The sequence below is a fragment of the Pelodiscus sinensis genome, chromosome 4, assembly GCF_049634645.1.
Source record: "Pelodiscus sinensis isolate JC-2024 chromosome 4, ASM4963464v1, whole genome shotgun sequence".
Taxonomy (NCBI): Eukaryota; Metazoa; Chordata; order Testudines; family Trionychidae; genus Pelodiscus; species Pelodiscus sinensis.
In genome coordinates, this window is record NC_134714.1 from 49035602 (window position 1) to 49050006 (window position 14405).

The following is a 14405-nucleotide window of genomic DNA, read 5'->3' on the forward strand; positions in this document are numbered from 1 at the left end:
TATATTTACCTCATTTTAACTGAATAAGACAAACTCTCCAGTCCACTAGATGCAACGAGCCAAGAGCAGTTTTCAGAATACTGACAATTATCCCACACTGTTTGAAAGGGTCATGAATGGCTTGAGGAAAAGCTTGTCTTTGCAGAACAGTCAGAATTCTTTCCTTTGCAAATAAAAGATGTTTCTGTTTTCCCTCATCAGAGCCAAGAATTACCATTTTAAATTCTCTGCTCTCAGCAAGGGAAAAAAAGGGCCAGTTTTTCTGTAAAGATTGGGTTCTCCTGGAGCCATGCAATTCCAACAGTTTGCTAGAAGCATCTAAGCAGCTGGGCTTGACAGAGCTGTTAGTTGTTCAAAGCTTCAGGCTCTGTAATTTTATTTCATATAATTCATTTGGAGTGATTTTTTAAACAAACAATTAATAAGATACAAAGCCCTTGTGTTATGGAGCTTTTATTTCTACTTCAAGCCAAATTTCTCTCCCCCCGAAAAAAAAGTGTGTGTGTGTGTGTGTCCTTTTAAACAACTATTCCCACCTGGTAGAGTGACTTCAACTTGGGATAAGACACAACAGCACCAAGTTTGTCTGAAGATTTATAAACACTTGGACTGAATTTACTGGTTTCAGACAGGAAGGTCTTAAGAACCTTGACACTTCTGTATTTTTGTTTAATTAATATTGAATGAACAAAAAAGAACCCAGAACTGTTAACAGTTTGTCCTATTTCTTAAGAAGCATGCTTCTGTGCATCACTGAAGAATGCTCCCTTATTCTGTGCCAGCCTCAGCAGACATGAACATATATACACTTCTCAACTATAGAGAGTCTGAGTGAACATGGTCAATATACACTTTTCTTCACAGCTGCATTAGTGGATTACCCCCACTGGGTAGGGAAAAAAAGAATTCTGAAGGACCAATGAAACCTCAGATCATGTGGACATAAAGCCTATATGTTTGCCCAACATACGACTGTAACTGTCAAACAGAGATGCCAAAAGAGAAAGGAGGAAAAAGTGCAAAAGATGAGATAAGAATGTCTCTTAATTAAAAAAAACAACCTTATAGCTCATCATTCTCTTCTCACACCTGATTTTCAATAATTCAACCAATGACTCGCACGAGAGAAGAATCAGGCCTCCAGAATCATTTATTGGACTAAAGACAATCCCTTAGTTAGGAACCAGCCAGTCTGTACATCTACATATGTAATTACTTATATATCTCCTGGGGAATAAATAAATAGGCTGAACACAGCCATTTTTTAGGATTTTTATTTATCGAATTAATTGAACTTGATCATTAGTATTGAAAAGAAAGAAAGAAAGAAAGAAAGAAAGAAAGAAAGAAAGAAAGAAAGAAAGAAAGAAAGAAAGAAAGAAAGAAAGAAAGAAAGAAAGAACTTACAGAGGCTTTGAACTCGTAAAGTTTTAATATAATGCAATACTTTTAATTTAAACAAACACACACATTTTGCAATCTTTACTGCCCCCTAGTGAAATAACTCAAGAAGCCTATTTACATAGCACAGGGGGGTGATTCACTTTGACTGCGTACATTTATGTTAGCAACATGTGACTATTCTTGACAGATGTGAACTGGAATCATATTCAGTCATTACAATCTAAGCACCTTGCTGAAGGCATAAGGTTTGCTCACAAACTCAGCTGGGGATTCAAATATTTAGATAGGTGCAATTCAACAAGGCATGCGTGCACTGAGTAAATAGCACATCATTCTGGGTCACTGAGAGATTCTGATATCTTTTTAAAACAGAATTTTGAGGTTTTAAAGTATTTTTTCTATGGCTCAACCATCCATGAAAAATATAAGATTTATTGATAATCTGTAAATACAATCATTGACTTGGCTCTGAAGATACAAAAATATAAAATAAATAAGTAAAGTAGTAGAAAAGTCTCTATTACCTGAGTTGTCTTTTGAGTCTGATTCAGAATCAGAGGTCTCTGATGATTCGGAGGTTTTCTCTGGCAGATGAGGAAGTTGTGCAATATCCATTGGCGTGTCTTTGTACTCTGGGTTACTAAAGAACAGACAGCAAATATAAACATAAATGGAGGATTTGAAGTTTGGTAGTTTTTCCTCTTTCTTTTATCAAATCTCAGGAGCAAAGAATGTAAACAGAGAGAACAGAAGAGACACATTTATCCTCCATTCATCACAGCAGTAGTTTTTGAAAATTTATTTCAATATGAAAATAGTAATAAAATGCCTGTTGCTCATAAAATATCTGAATTAGTGAAGTACTCAGTTAGGTAGCTCTGCCTGTCTGATATCTAAAAGCAAGTCTGGCTTGTATAATCAAGACCACAATCTAATATCTAGAACTCTTTCCCATTACAATGATAAAGATGAAGTAAGAAAGAGAGTTGATATCCTTTAAAATATGTTTCTACACTATGATGCTCACCACATTCATGCAGATGACATTACACTATGCAACCCTTGTCATAGCTTTTGAATAGTTGTTTTCTTAAGGGCTATATTCTTCAGACCAGACGCTAGTATATCTCACTTTAAAATTACTGAGACTGTTACTCAATTAAGGACCGGAGAACCTGGTCATTGCTCAGATGGCACCAAAGCTATTAGGGAAAAATTAACAACCTAAATATATGACAGATGCACACGTGCATGTTAAGATGCGTATGTTAAGGATACAGAACTGTCAACACACCTATTATAATCATATCTTCATCTGCTCATGTGGTGTTCACCTGTGGCTTGTTAGCAAAGAACATGATTGCAATGTGGAAAAAGCCCCATTATCAAAGAGAGTCTTACAAAAATATTTGTCTTCTGTTTTGTGCCCTTTTAAAATGGATTCCTTTAAAAAATAAAGGCAAGACCAGAAGGCACTTAGCTAGAAAAATGTAGCACAGATTGTTTAAAAAAAATGGTTAGTGCATTTTTTAGTTGATCATTCCTGTGTGATTCAGATTCCAGTCCAATAGGTTTAGGTTACCAGGAGATCTCCAATTTTGTACAGACAGAAGCAAGGGTGGGGTTGTCCAGGCAACTAAATGTATCCAGAACTTTACAACTGCAGAATGCCTCTACTAAATCTATGCTAGTGCACTGTGAAAATTCAATGTTGAAACATTCACAGTTGTTCTCCATTCTTACCTAGGATTGCCACCTTTGCAGATTTGTCCTGTGGGTCAAAAAAGCGACATTACGCTGTTGCATCACAATGTGGTGATGTTACTGTACACGGCCATGCCACAATGCAGCAGCACACAACAAAACTTTCCCCCCTTCAAGCAAAAGAAATAGTGTGGAAGGAGTGGGGGAGGGGTGTCATAACTTGTATAGGAAAAAATAGTTGCTTAAATAAAAACAACTATTTTCTTGAACAAGACCATCAGCTCTATCTAGCAACACATTCTATTCAGAGCACAAACTGGACAAGCATCTGAACGTTTTATCATGCATGAAAATATATATAAACCAGTGTTCTTGCTATTGCTAATATCAGAACTCTTTATGCCTTGCTCTGTCAATAAAATACTGTAAATTGCTTGGATCTTTTTGGATACCATTACTGGGAGTAATCTATATTTAAAAATATACAAATTGTATGAAGGAGTTACCTTTCTCTAACAGAACACTTACGGGAATGAGGGAGAAAAATCAAGTTCTATGAGGAATCTTTAAGTAATTGCCAATTAGGCCCTCATCTTTATTAGTTTCTGACTAACTCTCTGTCAGTAGACAGCAAATTTTTTGGAACACTCATGGATCGGATTTACTTAGTGTCTGGATACCAGCAAATGCGAAAAAAGCATTGGTTTATAATCCTGGTTAGATAATTATGGAGATTAGAAAACCAATACACTGTATGGCATAGTTTGAAGCTCTGTTTAGGAGAAGCTTAGGGGTGGAAGAGCAAGCATGTGCTGCAGGTCAAGACTCAGGTGCTTTGGCAGAGTTTTAGGAGCAAATAGTGCTGCACTATGAAACACTCTTGCAAGCTGAGCTAATTCCTCACTTTTACGGATATCAATCATCCATCACATTTTAAAGACAAAAGGGAAGAGGGACAGATTATGAGAGATCCATGTTCACTCAATCACACAAGGGCACAAATGTGCCCCAAATCCCACCCTCAAACCTCCACTCCACTGCCATGCAAAGTTTTCACAATGTAAGGGGCCTGCACTCCCTTAGGAAGTGATTGCTCCTTACTCCCAGCCTAGGGAATCAAGACTACTCCATCATCCAAGACTATGGTTACGGGAGGCACAATCTCTACGATGCTCTTTGACTGTGGCATAAAAGCCACAATCTAGCCCTTAGATATTACTTTGAACTTCCCCTGAATCACACCTGGAACAAAGGGAACATAACAAGCCCTGGCAAGTAACTTACAAGTAGATCTGACTAAAGAATGACAATGCCATTTTGCTACATCTTTTGAGGTTTCCAAATTTATTTTAATTAGAATGAAGAAAAAACAACAGACCAGAACCCATTCCAAATTTTTTTTCAAAACAGAATTGTGTCAAAATGGTTTTAGAATTCAAAAGGTCAAGCTTTCAATTAGGGGTTTCTCTCTGTGACTAGAGAATTCATTCTGGACTTTAGAAACCATCACATTGAAAATGTATTCAAAATCAACGAGTCAAAACTGAAATGTTTTGACTTTGGCAACATAGTATATTTTGACAAAAAAAATTGTCAAAAAGGTTCCAATGAACTCTACTTAACAGGCTTCTTTTGCATTTATTTATTGTTTCCTCTTTCAAGATGAGTACCACCTTAATGCCTGCCATCGCAAGAAGGCATGTTGGAAGGAAGATCATCTTTCCAAGAGACATGTCTGTAATGTCCCAGGAAGATCACCTCCGGATGTCAGATCAGGATTTTGCAATAGCCAAAGAAACCACTGCTTAAAAATTAATTACAGGTTTTATAATAAGCCCAGTGCATGGTAGGAAAGATCTTTGGGATTTTTAGCTAGTGCTGGGTAGAATTCCAGGCAATGGAGGCCTGCAACAAACCTGACAGAGGCTTAGTTTTATACGAACATAGTGGAATAATCCAAGAAGTTCCCAGTAACCTGAGACATGACAGATGTCTTAATAACTTAGAAGGAGCTGGTTTTGAGCTCATCTCATATTAACTTTCTATTGTCATCATTGTTTTTCATTTCACTCCATGTCTTTCAATGTGAGTCAAATAACAGAAATAAAATTTCAAATAAAAGAAGAGACTGAAACTTATACCTAAGAAGGTAATTGACCCAGATGATATTCTTCTCATTTGCGTTCTTGGCATTGATAGCTATGGTAGCACTGGACTGTATCCAGATGTACCCTCCATTCTTCTGCATCCAACGGTAATATTTAGTTACACACTGACCCTTATTCAGCACTGGAAAGAAAACAAAAAGGACAATAAATATTGTGTGTTAGTGTCCCAATAAAGTAATGTTCATCTCTACAACCCACAATGTACTGAAATGGAATGCACTTGGCCCCTTTTGTATATTCAATGCCGATTGCCAGAAGATGACAAATAGGCAACTATTTACTAGTGCATCAGTTGAGAAATATGGGCTACAATCATTTGGAGTAAGTCTTTAATCAGTTTTTGGCAGCTCCAGTGTGAGAGGAAGAGCAAAAAAGAATACAAATCTCTCTCGCCCACAAAATACCTAATTCTGCTTGGTTATTTTCAGTGCATTTGACGACAAAGAGTAAAAAAATAAAAAAAATAAAAAATTGTATGTGATTTATTCATAGCTCCTAGGTAGAACTCTTTGAGAGTCTGGATATTTGAAAGGTTGGAAAGATATTCTACCCTGTTCTTTGATCATTTCTCCTTATTACAGGTGATATCAACTACTGAACTTATATATCTGTTTCTTTTGATCTTGTCAAACAGAATTTACAGTTCTCAGATGAACCAAATCTCCACTGGTCGGCAGGAGGAAGGTCTTGGGAGACTTTGCTTAATACTGGAGCAAAATAAATGTACCGACAGATTGTGAAAGAAACTGTGGCCTAAGGGAGGTGTCAATTGACTTTTGGTTAGAGTCAAGCAGAGTGACAGCTCTCACAGGACCTGAAATATAACCAGAAATGGAGAAGAAATAAAAACAACCAGTAAAGTGAAACTGTGCTTAAAGAGGCCCACAGAACGAGAGCTTAAAAATACAAAAGATTACAATCGGTTCTCTAACCACAGTGTCATCAGGTTAAAATTGCTTTGATTTGTACCTGATTATTTCTGTGCTAAAAAAGGGGAATGAGATGCTAATCTGTCATGGAAATAAAATACTATACACTGGCATTATTTTAAAGAATGTCTAGAATATATAAATCTAGATACTATTACTCCAGTGCATACCCTGCTTATCTATATTTTCTGTTAATCCCAGGAAGCTCTGCACACTAGAGGGCAGTGTGCATTCATACACACCTTCTGCTTTTGGCATGTCCTTGTCTCCGTCTGCTAAAATGAAAAACCTCTAACTGCTGTAATAAATTTGGCTAAATTAGCTGCTAAATGGTTATCTCAAGTAATATGTATTTGCATTAATCATTTTGCTCTAAACCAGAACAAGCCAGAGTCCTAAAGACGTAGTAAATTCATATTGTCCATTTAATTACGGCTAATAAGTGCTTCATATACAATAGTCTCAAGAAGTACATTTTGATTTTTTTTAGAGGGGTGGGTGAGGAAAAATCACTTTGGAGAACAATGCTGATGTTGTTACTATAGAGTCACAAATGACACTTCAGACCTTTTGAGTTAACCAAATGCATATTGCCCAAGTTATCGACATAACTCTATCAGTACTTAAACCCATATAATTATTTATTTAAAGAGTAAGATACATACACATGCATACTTGGACATCTCACTTTGACTCTAAAACTTTGTAAAGTATTAAATTTTTACCAAGTTAAAATAGAGGCATGTCTGACAGTGAATTTCAAACGTAAGTCAGTTTTCCTTTGTAATGTCAGCAAATATTTGCAATTTGGGTTATGGCATTTTGTAAACAAGCTAAAGTTGTCTCTACATCTGCATTTATTTTTAACAGTAGGCTCCTTCAGGTTTCCCACATTTTGATTTTTGTATTCAAGTTTAAGTTTCAAGCTTTCTGCGAGGATGATTCATAGGATATACAACTGCATGATGAAGCAGAAAGCAGGTAAAATACTAACTACTTACTATACAGCTTTTCTGTCAAACCACTGTTGCATGCAACTTGAGACAGCAATTTCATGCAAATTATCCCAGTTTTGTAATTGTTCTTAGTTATAGTCTGGGATGAGAACTCAGGAAAGGAACAAAAATATTGCTTAAAGTTTTACTGTGTTAGAATTTTCTGTTTCAGTAAAATAGTAAATTCCAAGATCCTTGTCAAAGGCTGATGATAAAAGTAATATCCAGGGAAGGCTGGAAATTAAGACCATTCAGATGTAGGGAAGACAGAGTAAAATCTATCTAAACTTGTAAATAATTATAATTAATTGATTGGCTTCCACTTTTATTGCAGCCTCGATCTGAGGACCTCAAAATGTTTTAAATATATTAAAGAATTAAGCATTATAACTACTCTCACAGCTTGGCTTTTATAGATTTGCAACAGCAGGAGACAATAGGAGATTCAGTGATTTCCTCAAGACCATATAGGCATCTGTGGCTGAGCCAGATCTCTTAGCTCTTTCTGTCCTATTGTTGGACCACGAAACCCTTCTTTTGCGGGGTACTTATTGTTTGTATGATTCAAAAAGTCTGAATCATGAGGTGTACAATGGGGTGTATTTACCCCTTCATTTCAGAACCATGGAAGCAAGGGCAAATTTAAAGCCTTACAAAACGTACATTTGGATAAGCTGTGGTGTTTGCCTTTCCAAAACTTCTAACACAGAGAAGAGAACTCAATGCACTGGAGTCTCATGAAACCTTTCTGGCCTTTCCAGAGCTCAGACACCAGCACTGCTATGAATAAGGGCTCCAATGACGCAACTGGTTAGAGCATAGCCCTTATAGCAGGAGTGGGAAATAATTTTTGCAGAGGGGCCACTTAATACATTTTGCAATGTGGTCACGGGATGGCTCCGCCCCGTAGGAGGGGTGTGGCCTGGGGCAGAAGAGGCAGGGCTGGGCCAGAGGCTTTGAATTAAAATCACAGCAAACAGCTCACGGCTTTGCTGCTACCTTGTTACCTGGCAGTTGTTTAGGGGGGAGGGGGAGGGAATGGGGCTATGGCTCCTAGCTCCAACCCCTGCTGGGGTAGCACTGCGACTGGGAGCCGTCAGCCATCTAAACAGGATCCTCTTACCTGAGCCAAAGCCTGGAAATTCAGTGACACGTGCAGCAGGATATAAATAGAATGTGGCCAGATGCAGTCTATGGGTTGGATCAAAGTGTTAGGTGGACTTGATCTGGTCTCCGGGCTGCATCTTGCCCAGCTCTGCCTTATACGGTCACACTGAGAGGTGATTGCCATGACACTCTCATGAACATGAGCCTTCCAAGCAGCTCACCTAGCACAAACATTTCTACTATATTCCCAGCACCGTCTCCATTCCAGGGTTTGTCCAGGCCATGTATGTTAACATAAACACGTTTCTCTTTCATCCGCAATTGTTTCAGATAAGAGATTTGTAGAAATTAAGACCATATACTGAAAGAAAGACCAGGATACAGGATAAAGATCTTTTCTCTAGAGAGTCTCACTGGCAAATCAGCAGGATTTAAGATGTGCCACAGAATACTAGATTTTAGGTCTTACAGCTTCTTTCAAGTTCCTTAGGTCTCCCATAGTCAATTTGACTGATATTTTTGTAACCTGTAAATAAGAGCTATACATCCGATAAGATGGAAAACAGAAAAGGCATTGAAACATCTACTGGTTTATGTACTTTTGCAGCTGTTGTTTAGATTTCAAAACCAGATGATTATATTGAGAAAATGTGTAACACATTTTAAATGAGAACACCAGTTTTAGTGAAAAATCAAGATAACTAATTAGTAACTTAATTATTACTGATCTAAGTCTTTATTTGTTAAGTTTTACCTTTTGAGAGACAGAGGGAATTAGTTACTAAATTAATTCATCTGAGAATAAGTAAAAATAAACAAATACAAATTCAGCCAAACCTAAACTGTGTCCAGAAAATTATATGAAATTAAAAACAAAAGAGTTATGGATCACATGCTTAAGATTAACAATAAACATTTGAAATAGTGTCATTATTTGGTTCAAGTGGTAGTTCCTAATTCTACACTCCTTATCTAAACAAAACCCTCATTGAAGACTAAAATTAAGCCGCGTTGTTTTTCTGACTAAATCCAAATACTTTTAAATATGAATTTTCTACTTACAAGTTTAAAATGTACATGTGATGCCCAATCCTGAAAACACTGATGCATGTTTGTAATTTTACTGATAATAAAATCTAAGGGACAGATCAAATAAGCTGGGATTCTCAAACTTTATGACACCTGACTCATAGACTTTAAGGTCAGAAGGGACCATTATTATCATCTAGTCTGACCCCCTGCACAGTGCAGGCCACAAAATCTCACCCACCCCTCCTAGAATAATCCTCTCACCTATATCTCAGATATTGAAGCCTTCAAATACTTTGAAGACCCCAAGATGCAGAGAATCTTCCAGCTGTGATCTGTACCCCATGCTACAGAGGAAGGCGAAAAACCTCCAGGTCCTCTGCCAATCTACCCTGGAGGAAAATTCCTTCCCAACCCCAAATATGGTGATCAGCTAAACCCTGAGCATATGGGCAAGACTCATCAGCCAGACACCCAGAAAGTTCTCTATAGTAACTCCTATCATCCCTCCATTGACCTATTTCCCACTGATAATGAATGGTCAATTAGTTACCAAGATCATATTATCTCATCAAACCATCTAGTTTAATCTTGAAACCAGATAGATCTTTTGCCCCCACTACTTCCCTTGGAAGGCCGTTCCAGAACATCACTCCTCTAATGGTTAGAAACCTTCATCTAATCTCAAGTCTAAACTTCCTACTAGCCAGCTTATATCCATTTGTTCTTGTGTCCACATTGGTATTAAACTTAAATAATTCCTCTCCCTCCGTGGTATTTATCCCTCTAATATATTTAAAAAATGCAATCATGTCCCCCCTCAGCCTTCTTTTGGTTAAAGTAAACAAGCCAAGCTCCTTGAGTCTCTTTCATAAGACAGGTTTTCCATTCCTCGGATCATCCTAGTGGCCCTTCTTTGTACCTGTTCCAGTTTGAATTCATCCTTCTTAAACATGGGAGACCAGAACTGCACACAGTATTCCAAATGGGGTCTCACCAATGCCTTGTATAATGGCACTAACACTTCCTTATCCCTACTGGAAATACCTCGCCTAATACATCCCAAGATCGTATTAGCCTTTTTCACAGCCATGTCACAATGGCGGCTCATAGTCATTCTATAATCAACCAGGACTCCGAGGTCCTTCTCCTCCTCCATTACTTCCAACTGATGTGTCCCCAGCTTATAACTAAAATTCTTGTTATTAATCCCTAAAAGCATAACCTTACACTTCTCACTATTAAATTTCATCCTATTGCTATCACTCCAATTTACAAGATCATCCAGATCTTCCTGTATGATATCCTGATCCTTTTCTGAATTGGCAATAGCTCCCAACTTTGTGTCATCTGCAAATTTTATTAGGACATTTCCACTTTTGGTGCCAAGATCAGCAATAAAAAGATTAAATAAAATTGGCCCCAAAACTGATCCCTGAGGAACTCTGCTAGTAACCTTCCTCCAACCTGACAGTTCACCTTTCAGTATGACCCGCTGTAGTCTCCCCTTTAACCAGTTGCTTATCCACCTCTCAACTTTCATATTAATCCCTATCTTTTCCAATTTAACCAATAATTCCCCATGTGGTACTGTATCAAATGCCTTACTAAAGTCGAGGTAGATTAGATCCACTGCATTTCCTTCATCTAAAAAATCTGTTACTTTCTCAAAAAAGGAGATCAGGTTGGTTTGGCACGATCTGCCTTTTGTAAACCATGTTGTAATTTGTCCCAATTGCCATTAGCCTCAATGTCTCTAACTACTTTCTCCTTCAAAATTTTTTCCAGGATCTTACATACTACAGATGTCAAACTAACAGGCCTATAGTTACCTGGGTCGCTTTTTTTCCCTTTCTTAAAAATCGGAACTATATTAGCAATTCTCTAGTCAAATGGTACAACCCCTGAGTTTAGAGATTTATTAAAAAATGTTGATAATGGACTTGCAAGTTCATGTGCCAGTTCCTTTAATATTCTTGGATGAAGACCATCTGGGCCCCCCGATTTACTCCCATTAAGCTGTTCAAGTTTGGCTTTCACCTTGGATATGGTAATATCTACCTCTTTATCCTCAGTCCCATTTGTTAACTTACCATTATCCCTAAGATCTTCATTAGCCTCATTAAAGACTGAAGCAAAGTATTTGTTCAAATATTGGGCCATTCCTAGATTATCCTTAACCTCCACTCCATCCTTAGTAATTAGTTGTCCTACTTCTTCTTTTTTTGTTTTTTTCCTATTTATATGGCTATAAAACCTTTTACTATTGGTTTTAATTCCCTTTGCAAGGTCCAACTCTACCTGACTTTTAGCCTTTCTCACTTTGTCCCTACATGCTCTAACCTCAATAAGGTAGCTTTCTTTACTGATCCCTCCTATTTTCCACTCCTTATATGCTTTCTGCTTTTTCTTAATCACCTCTCTGAGATGCTTGCTCATCCAGCTTTGTCTAACACACCTGCCTATAAATTTTTTCCCTTTTCTAGGGATACAGGCTTCTGACAGCTTCTGCAACTTTAACTTAAAATAATTCCAGGCCTCCTCCACTTTAAGATCCATAATTTCTTTAGTCCAATCAACTTCCCTAACGAATTTCCTTAATTTACTAAAGCTAGCCCTTTTGAAATCAAAAACCCTAGTCTCAGATTTATTCTGAAAACAAACATTAGTACATGACCCCAAGAGGGGGGACTGAAGTCTGATCCCCACTGCTCTGGGCAGAAGAGCCATAGCTGAAACTCATGGGCTTCAGACTCTGGTAGGAGAAAGCAAAAGGGGCATCTGCCCTCGGGCCTGGAAATTTAAAAGTGCCTGGAGCTCCTAGCCATTGTCATCACTACTGCAGAAGCACTGGAGCACCGGGCCCTTTAAATCACTGCTGGAGCCCGAGGAGATGTAGCCCAGCCCACCCTTTCTAGGATCCCAGGAATCCCTCCCAGCAACTCTGTCAGCAGCCCTAGGGACCTGTAACCTGATCCCTGCCACCCACAGCGAAAGCACTCAGGCTCTGGTTTGAGCTCCAGGTAGTGGGGCTCAAACTACCATCTCAGGCCCCAGCAAGTCTTAGCCAGCTCTGGTGACCTCATTCACAGGGGTCATTATCCACTTTGGGGTCTCAATCCACACTCTAAGAACCTCTGTCTTAGAGGTTGCTTCATCTGGGCGTGTACACATGTAACTCTCTTTGATATTGGGAATTACACGTATGAGAGAGAGGGGAAAAGACCCCTTGGAGATAAGCTAAATTGTAGAAAAATGATGTTAAATCTCAGATTACCTTTCTAGCATTAGTTTTTGGTGTAATAGTTGACATAAATAATTTTAAAATAGGGAACCCACCAATGAAGAGCGGAATAGAAGCTTCCCACCCCACCCCAAGCAGGAGGATGGGCAAATAAAAAATGGTTAATAAAACTTCAATTAAAAAGAGTTAATGTTTTACAATAAATGACCTTTAAATTGACTATACATTTCTGTTCCTTAAGATGGTAAGTGCTAAATTTTACTAAAAGTTGTTTAAAAACTATCTACCTATTTGGTGTGAGCTTAGTTGTTAGCATGCAAGTAATGTACAGTACTTTAATTTCTCTAAGTACAAATATATTGATATGTTCACAGCTCTCAACAGAGGGATTTCAGTTTTGCCTAGGGTTTTGCACATAGCAATGGACTTCAGTGAAATGGGGAAGAGAGAAGAAATGGGGGAAGAAGCTAGTATTCTTTGCAAGAACATAATTTTGTCATTGAATCAAAATAAATTAGTGCACTATTGTCTTCACAAATATGAGTTTAAAAACCAAAACCATGCCTTTTTCCCCTTCTAAGGATGTTCTGAGAAATCAAAACCAAAGCTTTTAAATAGTGAGTGAGTTGTATTTTACAAGAAGGAAGTAGTCTAATTCAGTTTGAAGAGGAGATGAAGAAATTGTATATCAAAAGCAGCCTTTTATGGAATCCTCTTACAAAGGGAAATTTAGCTAGTGTGCTTATGCATTTAAATATTACAGTAAATTGTGTACTCAGGTAAGTAGAGAGTAAATAGGAAATGATGCGCTCATTGCACAGTTAACGCTTTGTATTCACACCACCTCACAAAGAGGTTCATTATAATCAGGGGAAATATTGAGGCGATATCTGCAGTGGTAGTCACCCTCCCTGGGGGGTTACCTTAATCAATAACTACGTAATATTGATGCTGAATTCCTTCTGCTGTAAACTCATAAAAATATTTGTAACCTATTGCAGGGTGAAGAAAACTCTGTACTTAACACCACAGTTGGATGCTTAGCTGTAGCCACCAGTTTTCTTTCTACATTCACAAAACTGGCAGACGAAACATGAAAAGGAATACTGACTCTTTAATCTCCACTTCTCCACCTAAGGCCCAAGGCAAGCTGACAGGGTAACTTCATTCTGGAAACAGCTTTTTTTTTTTAAAGTCTGGATTACTTTTTCTTCTGCTTTTGAAAACTGTGGGCTATAGGGGAATGAACCTGGCATAGACTTAAAACAAGAACAAGTTTCTTTATCTGAAAAGTTACAGTCCTTGATGCTTACAGGAAGGTCATTTTCAAAACCCACAGGGAAAATAGAATCACAGCCAGAAAGAGTGCATTAAGTGCCTTATTTGCTTGAAACAGAGACAGTTTTTCATTTATAACTGCTCATAGGATCAACTGAGCCTTTGATGCTGCAAAGACTTTTCTATAGATTTTGCAATTAGTGAGTTAGATGTTTTAAATAGTAGGCATCCACAAATTGGTTTTTAGCAATAAAAAAAGCACTGAGCAATATTTAGCAAAGTGAAATGATGTTTGATACTTAAACTGAGTTATGGGCTAGTGAATGGAAGACCTGTATATGTTCTATGAGCAACCACATATATCTATGTAATTCTCCCCAAACAATTTAATTTACTATCTGATATACAGGGGTGGGGTTAGGGTGGAGAAGTGTGCAAGGAATGCTTACAGATGCATTCTCTGCACATCAGGCTAAAAGATAATGGAGCCTGCATAGGGAAGAATTCTGCCTCTCTTCCATATGATCCCTCCCAGAGGCTGCCCTGG

The 14405-nt window shown here is 37.9% G+C and overlaps 1 protein-coding gene across 9 annotated transcripts in view; it reads right to left on the reverse strand.

The window, feature by feature from the left end:
• NPAS3 (neuronal PAS domain protein 3) overlaps positions 1-14405 on the reverse strand; it is an 888952-nt gene that overhangs the window by 5062 nt on the left and 869485 nt on the right. For all 9 annotated transcript variants that reach the window (XM_014570770.3, XM_006117663.4, XM_075926952.1 and 6 more), the window contains 2 exons: positions 5250-5397; positions 1929-2044 (listed from right to left, as the gene is read on the reverse strand). In XM_014570770.3, the coding sequence (XP_014426256.2) occupies positions 1929-2044; positions 5250-5397 (264 nt within the window). The remainder of the gene's footprint in view (positions 1-1928; positions 2045-5249; positions 5398-14405) is intronic.